The sequence below is a fragment of the Arachis ipaensis genome, chromosome B06 (genome assembly GCF_000816755.2).
Source record: "Arachis ipaensis cultivar K30076 chromosome B06, Araip1.1, whole genome shotgun sequence".
In the NCBI taxonomy this organism is placed as follows: Eukaryota; Viridiplantae; Streptophyta; class Magnoliopsida; order Fabales; family Fabaceae; genus Arachis; species Arachis ipaensis.
In genome coordinates, this window is record NC_029790.2 from 29,395,191 (window position 1) to 29,402,178 (window position 6,988).

Consider the following 6,988-nt stretch of genomic DNA (forward strand, 5'->3'; position numbering starts at 1 on the left):
TGGAGATCTTGAGACTTCCTCACCACTTCCTACCATAAGTGGCAAAGATCTCAGCCACACCCTACTGTAGATCTTCTTTTTGCTAATGCCATCATCACAATGGCTTCTTTCTTATGCCTAGCTTCTTCTTTCTTCTTCTGATAGCTTGCTTTTGCCATCTTCTTCTCTGACAGTGAGGTGACCGAATGCAAAGAGAGAGAAGAGGGAGAAGAGTGAAAAAGCTTTCAAAGAAAATAAAGAAGGAAATTAAAATCAATTACATTCAATTAAAAACCCACTTCCCTTTCCCATGCCTTGTAACGTGTAGATCATTAAAAGCAATCAAATCAATGTATCATTTCTCTCTCATGTTACCAAGGCACTTAATTAAATTTGAATTCCATCACCCATAGAGAATGGCATCCGTGGAAAGCATGCTTTTAATTAGAATTTGGATTCCACCAAGGTAAATGGGTAACGAAGCATGCTTGAGATCCTTGGACTTCATTCTTTGATTTATCAACTTTGGTTTATGGGCTTCTGATTTGGGGTTAACTCAATCTCAAAATTCAGCCACTTATATTTGAATTAATTTTGCCCAAGGCTGAATTTTCTTTAATGATCCATTTGGACTTGTGATTTGGGCCAATTTAGATTTCTTTTATTTCAAAGTACACCCACTTATATTAATTTTGCACATGGCTTGATTAATAACAAGTGGGGCTCATATTGCCTTTTGACACAATATGAAATCTGCACACTAACAAACACATTAAACAACCTATTGGAAGCAAATAACAATTTAATAATTTAATAATATTTTATCATCAAATTAGATATTAGTTTTTCAAACTCAACAGCCTGCATTACCTAAAGAGTTTTTAACTTTTAGTTAGTTGGTCTTAAACGCAGTAAAAAAAAGCTAACAATGAGGATAAAAATTTTAGATGGTGATTAGAATGAAGTAAATTTTTTTTGCTAGAAAATAAGAGAAAAACAAATGTTAGCACAGAATCGATGGCTGATGAGATATAACTGAAGATTTTTTGGGTTTGGGAGGATGGCACATTGTAACAGGCATTAGGCATTCACATCGTATTGTTTGTAATGGAGAGGAAATGGAATAGTGAAAAATTGATGGAAAATTGCCGTGGAGATTGCATGAAGCTGCCAAAGTGCTAACTCTCAGTGGGTACTTGTCATCGAAGAAGATAGATGTCCGAGGTAGGCTAGCAGCGACTGGCGAATACAGAGCAACTTATACAGGTAAGAGGGTTTTATCGATTTTGTGTTTTTTATTTATATCGTCCCTGCATTTTGTTTCAGAAGATTGTGGAAAGTTGAGGATGTAATGTCAGTAGTTAGAAACTTAATAGTAAGATTGTAATAATATTTGTTCATGATTGTTATGGTATATTTAGGTATTGGATGGTGTGAGATGGAGAGCAATTCGAAAGGTAGCTTAGAATTTTCTGCGTAGTGGACCAACAGATGGAGCATGGGGTCAGAGGCTGACGAAGCTGAGACATTAGGAGCTGAGTCGTGGCAAATAGAGAAAGTGAATATGACATCATTAGATACTGAAAAAACTGATTAGACAGTGGAAAATGGAAAATCAAAGAAATCTAGTCTGACTACAATGTAGTTAGATAAAGACGCAAATATGTTTAACTGCTGTGAGACAAGGATAACTGGGTAGGAATTGGCTCTGGTAGAGTTCAATTCTGTTGAGGAAGCATATGCAAGGTATATAAAATTGCATGGGTTACTGGGTTTGTAGTTCAAAAAAAATTTCGGAAAAAGATGATGAAGGTAATGTTGTAAAAAAAATTTTCTTTTGCAATAGACAAGGATTGCACATAAAAAACTTTATGAGAGGATTGATAGAGAGAAGCCACACAAAGACAACGTGGTTATGCAACCAAATCAAAGGATTTAACTATGCCAACGTCGTTACCTTCGGATAGTTCGAGTTGCACCAAAGACAACAACAACCAGTCGACTCTGCCGATTAACAAACCCAGCTTCGTCAATCAGTTCTGCTTGTTATAGTGGAATTTGCATTCTATTTCGGTGACCAATGACCTACATTACCGCTCCGTCTCCAACTACCAACTATGGCAAAATTTAGCTCCTTCATCCATCCGTATCCAAACAACTAATATTATCCCCAATGCTAACCACTCAACAACATACTGTCAATCCATTTTGATGACAAATGTACCAACAACAACTATTTTTCATCACGCTACTATGTACCACCGATCGACTATCACTTCAATCGAAGATACCCATTCAAGTAATTGACATTGCAAGGTTTGGAAATCTCTCTATTTACAGTCCAATTCCCATAATAACAATGGAAAAATTACCATATTTAACACATAAAACAAACATTAATCACTCCAACTTTTACTACACGTGTCATATTTTTATTGGCTGATCAACACGTAGCCACCACAAGCACGACCACCAAAAACGCAGCCTGTTAACGTTTTATTCCTTTAACATCCTCCACAATGATGTTCTCAATACTCTATTGTTCTCCATGTAAACATGATTAACAATTTAACAATTACTTTTCATTCCTTACATAACACTTCCTTAATACTGAAGTTTATTCAATTTCATAGAATCAAATAAAAATAATTTAACCATACAAATTAAGAGAAAGTCACTCTCCTTTAAATTTTAATCTCTTTGTCACATTCCTTATCTTCTTAGTTATGTGTCATATTATATGTTCTTCTTTTTTTCTTTTATGTAAGAATAAAAGTAGGTTAGGCTTCTCCCTTATTATATACTATTTTTTAAGTGCTAAGTCTAATTTATTATTAAGTTAAATCTAGTCTAACTTAAAATCTGTTAAAAAATCTATCGTTATATGTTTTAAAGGGAAATTACAGTATGCAATATACTGAATTTAATGTCTCTAGCAATATTTAAATTTTTAAAATATGTAAAATTATTAATAATAAGTTATAACATTTAAAATATTCAAATTTCAGAATGAATTTTTTAAATTATGACAAAATTATTTATATATTCATTTATATCTTAATAGCTTTCAGAAAATCTAAGTATAAATCTATCTTGTAATATAGGCCAATAAACTGAATACAAATCAAGCATAGACTTCTAATAGGTCACCTAATCTATTTTCACTCCTACTTTTGTGTGACAGGTAAAATCAAAATCAAAATCTATGGCTTCTTTTGTTCAATAATTGGAAGCCTTATTTAACCTAGTTGATTGTATGAGGTGGCTTAAGTAAACTACAAGTTTGAGGAAAGGGGCATATGTATGTGGAGTTTGGTGGATGATATGATTGTAATTCATTCATCTTGTCTATCCACGCTCACTTCTTTTTTTGGCAGACCCACTTCAGTGCAATTTATTTACACTGTTATTTGTTACACTTTCAATCATCCCTTTTTTTTTTTTTTTGTTTGCCATACTTGAAATCTAGCTAACAGGATGATCATTACCCTGTAATATTTATTATTGTTTTAGACCTGAAAGTATTCATTGCAAGCCATGCCATCCTTTTCTAAATAAATATATTCATCCAACAATATTAAAGAAAAATAGTTTAATTTCTAAAATAGTTAAGGATCTCTCTTAAGTCTTAAGTGATGAAATAATATAGTGATTTCACATTATCAGTTTTTCTCCGAATCCTTGGTCTCAATTTGTTTTTTTGGTTTTGTTCTCTCATTCAGTATTTTAGTGTGGACCAGAATAATTAAGTACAATACAAAAACACATTGATATAAGTCACAATATGATACAGGGACATATAAATCTTTTTTTATTTGTGATATTTCTGTTTTATTACTGTGTGCGGAAAAGCTGCTGATTGATTGTATAGGGAGGGAAAAAAAAAGTATTCATCGAAAAATAACTTACGTTTGTCATTTGTGTAGTTTTATTCAAAGAAAAATATAAGTTTGGAAGATTTAGTATTTTGCCGTAAAATTCATATTAATCATTAACCATAGCATATATATGGACTCCCCTTTTGGCCATTTCTGCAATAAGGAAAATAACATATGCGTGCCGATCTTGCCATGGCAGGAAAGTAGAATCGAAATCAAAACAAGTTCTTGGATTGAATTCATCGCCATTTTTTAATATATATTCATTTATAAGATAAGATATACTAACATTTGTCTTCTACGTAGAAGAGGTACACTTGGTGCAGATTTTGTGTATCCAGCCCCATTAATATTAAATATTTATTAAAGCCAAATTAAAGCACCTCTTAGAAGAAAAGCAAAGGAACTTAATTAGGATTAAGAAGTTTTTTACATAATGTAACAGGTAATTAATAAGAAGAAAACAAGTCCAATATATATTTACCCAAATAATATTACTTCACTCCAAATGGGAAGCATACTTTAAATCTTTAATATACAAAGAGATCCTCATTTTACCATGATTATTATAGTTCCGTACATTGCATCCCTTACATCCACACTTGAAACCGAAATTTGATTAATAACATAGAACTCCTTATCTCTAGATCATAAATACATACATAGATATTTATAACCCAAAAATTTAATAATAATAATAATAATAATAATAATTAGAACGCCCAATCCAAGGAGGAGGCCTATGCTGCATACCCGACCTCTTCAAAGAGGTCGAACGCAACGAAGGGAGCTTAGCTCTACTTGTCCAAGCAAGTAACTACCTCCGCAAATCTCTCTATCTCTATCTTCCTTGAAAGATAGATCCCAACAAATTCTCTTGATAAAGAAAACGGTTATCCATCAATAAAGGTGGAGCTACTCCAACAAAGGTGGTTATGAGCCCTACTATAAATACACGGATACCCCTCAAGTATATTTTACGTTCTAATCTACTAAAACCTGTCTAAAGCCCTTGCTGACATAAGCAACGGAGTCTATTGCAGGTACCACCCTCTACCTCCTCACGAGAAACTCAAACGGTGGCACCTCAGCGTAAGAACAAGTTGAGCGCTACCTTAGAAGGAGTCTGGACCTCACGTTTAGGCTCAAAATTAACATTTCAGATAACCCTCAGAACATTGGCGCCATTGCCGGGGACCTGGAGCTCGACCCTTGATAATAGCAGATAATCGATATGAAGACGGACATACGGTTGACACGAGGATTTATACCGGTTCGGAATTCCACAAAATAATTCCGTTGTTAGTATAGTCCAACCCGATAGTTAATCATCAAATCAAATTAAATTTGTTGGTTGTCACAAGTACACACCCCAAATAAGAATTAACCGAAGTATTTAAACTCCGGATCGTCTCACAAGGAATTGCAATGAAGTGGTCAATTATTGGCTATGAAGGGGTAAAGGGGGGGTTGATTTATAAAGGTGTAAGAGAAATGGCAAGAAAAGTAAAGAGAGCAAATAAAGAAAGCAATTATTAAAGAGAGACATTCATGGCAAGGTTGAGATCATAGGCTTTCTATCCTAGTCATTTTTCATAACAATAGTTAACAAGAATTTATCTTATTTCGTCATCCCCAATGTTGGAAGAAGGTGTAAGTTATCTTCCATTAGAGAAAGTCAAACAAGACTAGTTAATCTCAAGTCAAAATTCCTAATCAACTCACTAATTGAATTAGCAAGAGATTAGAGTCATTGAAAATGATATTAACTAACAACTCTAGATCACCAATCTAAATTGGATATTAATGACTCAAGATTGCCCAATTACTCTTCCCAAACCAAGAATGCTCAATTGCAAGAAAAGTAAATTCATAACTCAAATCAACAATTAAAAGAACATCAAACATAAATTTCATAAAAGAGATCCAATATCCATCAAGACTTCATCATTACAAAAGAGAGCATAAAAGGGAAATAAACCCAGTTGAAGAGGACCAAAGCGAATTAATAAAAAATGAGAAAAGAAATTCAAGATTTTGCATCCATAACATCTACACTAGCAGAGCAAGACAAGCACCTTTGAAAAATCTTAAACAGAGCAGAGCAAGAAATGTCCTTAGCCTTCTTCCAAACCAAACACTTCTTCCTCTTTTCATCACACTCATCTTTATACAACTCCTTCTTCTGTTTCTTCTTCTTCTTCGTCGCGTTCGCCTTCTTTCCAAAGCATTTCTGCGAACTCTCTTCTTGATTGTCTTCTTCCCTCGAAAACTTGTAGCTCCTCAGGTATATCTGCCTGCATGAGATGCTGTCCACCACCCTCGGGTGTCCGTGTCGCACTTGCGAGGAAGAAGAAGAAGAAGAAGAAGAAGAAGAAGAAGAAGAAGCAGCAGCACCCTTTCTTCCATTGCTGCTCACTGATCTCACAAACTCTGCATCCGATTCCGGCCACTTGTAGAGGTTGACATAGGTTGCTCTCATCGGAACACGCGCGTCGTTGATGCAGTTCGCTATGCAAACCGATGCCATTCTTCTTCTTCTTCTTCTTCTTTGTCACTTCTTTCTTTGTTGTTTATATTAAAAATGAGAGATAGAAGGAAAAAGCTTGGATTGCAAGAAAAGTGTATGTGGGTTTATAATAGTGGGAATGGAATGTGTTATCATGTGTGATGATTAGTAATGACTGTGTGTTCCCTACATTATTAGTTGTAATGTGTGAGAGTTTGTGCTGTAATGAGAGGGTTAATAATATTAGAATTAGATGGTAATTAATGAAAACTAATTTATATATAAAATAGGCTTTTGAGATTGAGGCAGCTATAGAATGCCAAAATAGAGGCATAGTGGAACAATCATGAGTTCTTTTTTATTTATTTATTTATTTTATGTATTGACTTTTGCTTATTGATTGGTTATGTGGCGTGACTTCAATTCATTGCTCTTTTCTTAATCTTATCTTGCTATTAAAATAGTTATGTAGCTTTTACCTTCTTTTCTGCACTAAATTGAGAAGGGAAAATGGAATTTTAGTTGAATATCGTTGACTGGATTTTTCTTTATAATTTTTCAAACTGGGTCAATAATTCAGGTTAAAAACAAAAGATAAAATAGAGAAATTTCAAAATTTCTC

At 33.9% G+C, this 6,988-nt stretch overlaps 1 protein-coding gene across 1 annotated transcript; it reads right to left on the reverse strand.

Annotated features, from left to right (window-relative positions):
* Positions 4,333-6,597, reverse strand: LOC107648171. Its single transcript, XM_016352150.2, has 2 exons — positions 5,835-6,597; positions 4,333-4,580 (listed from the first exon to the last, which is right to left on the reverse strand). The coding sequence occupies exon 1, from the start codon at positions 6,385-6,387 to the stop codon at positions 5,887-5,889; it is 501 nt and encodes a 166-aa protein (XP_016207636.1). The 5' UTR covers positions 6,388-6,597; the 3' UTR covers positions 4,333-4,580; positions 5,835-5,886.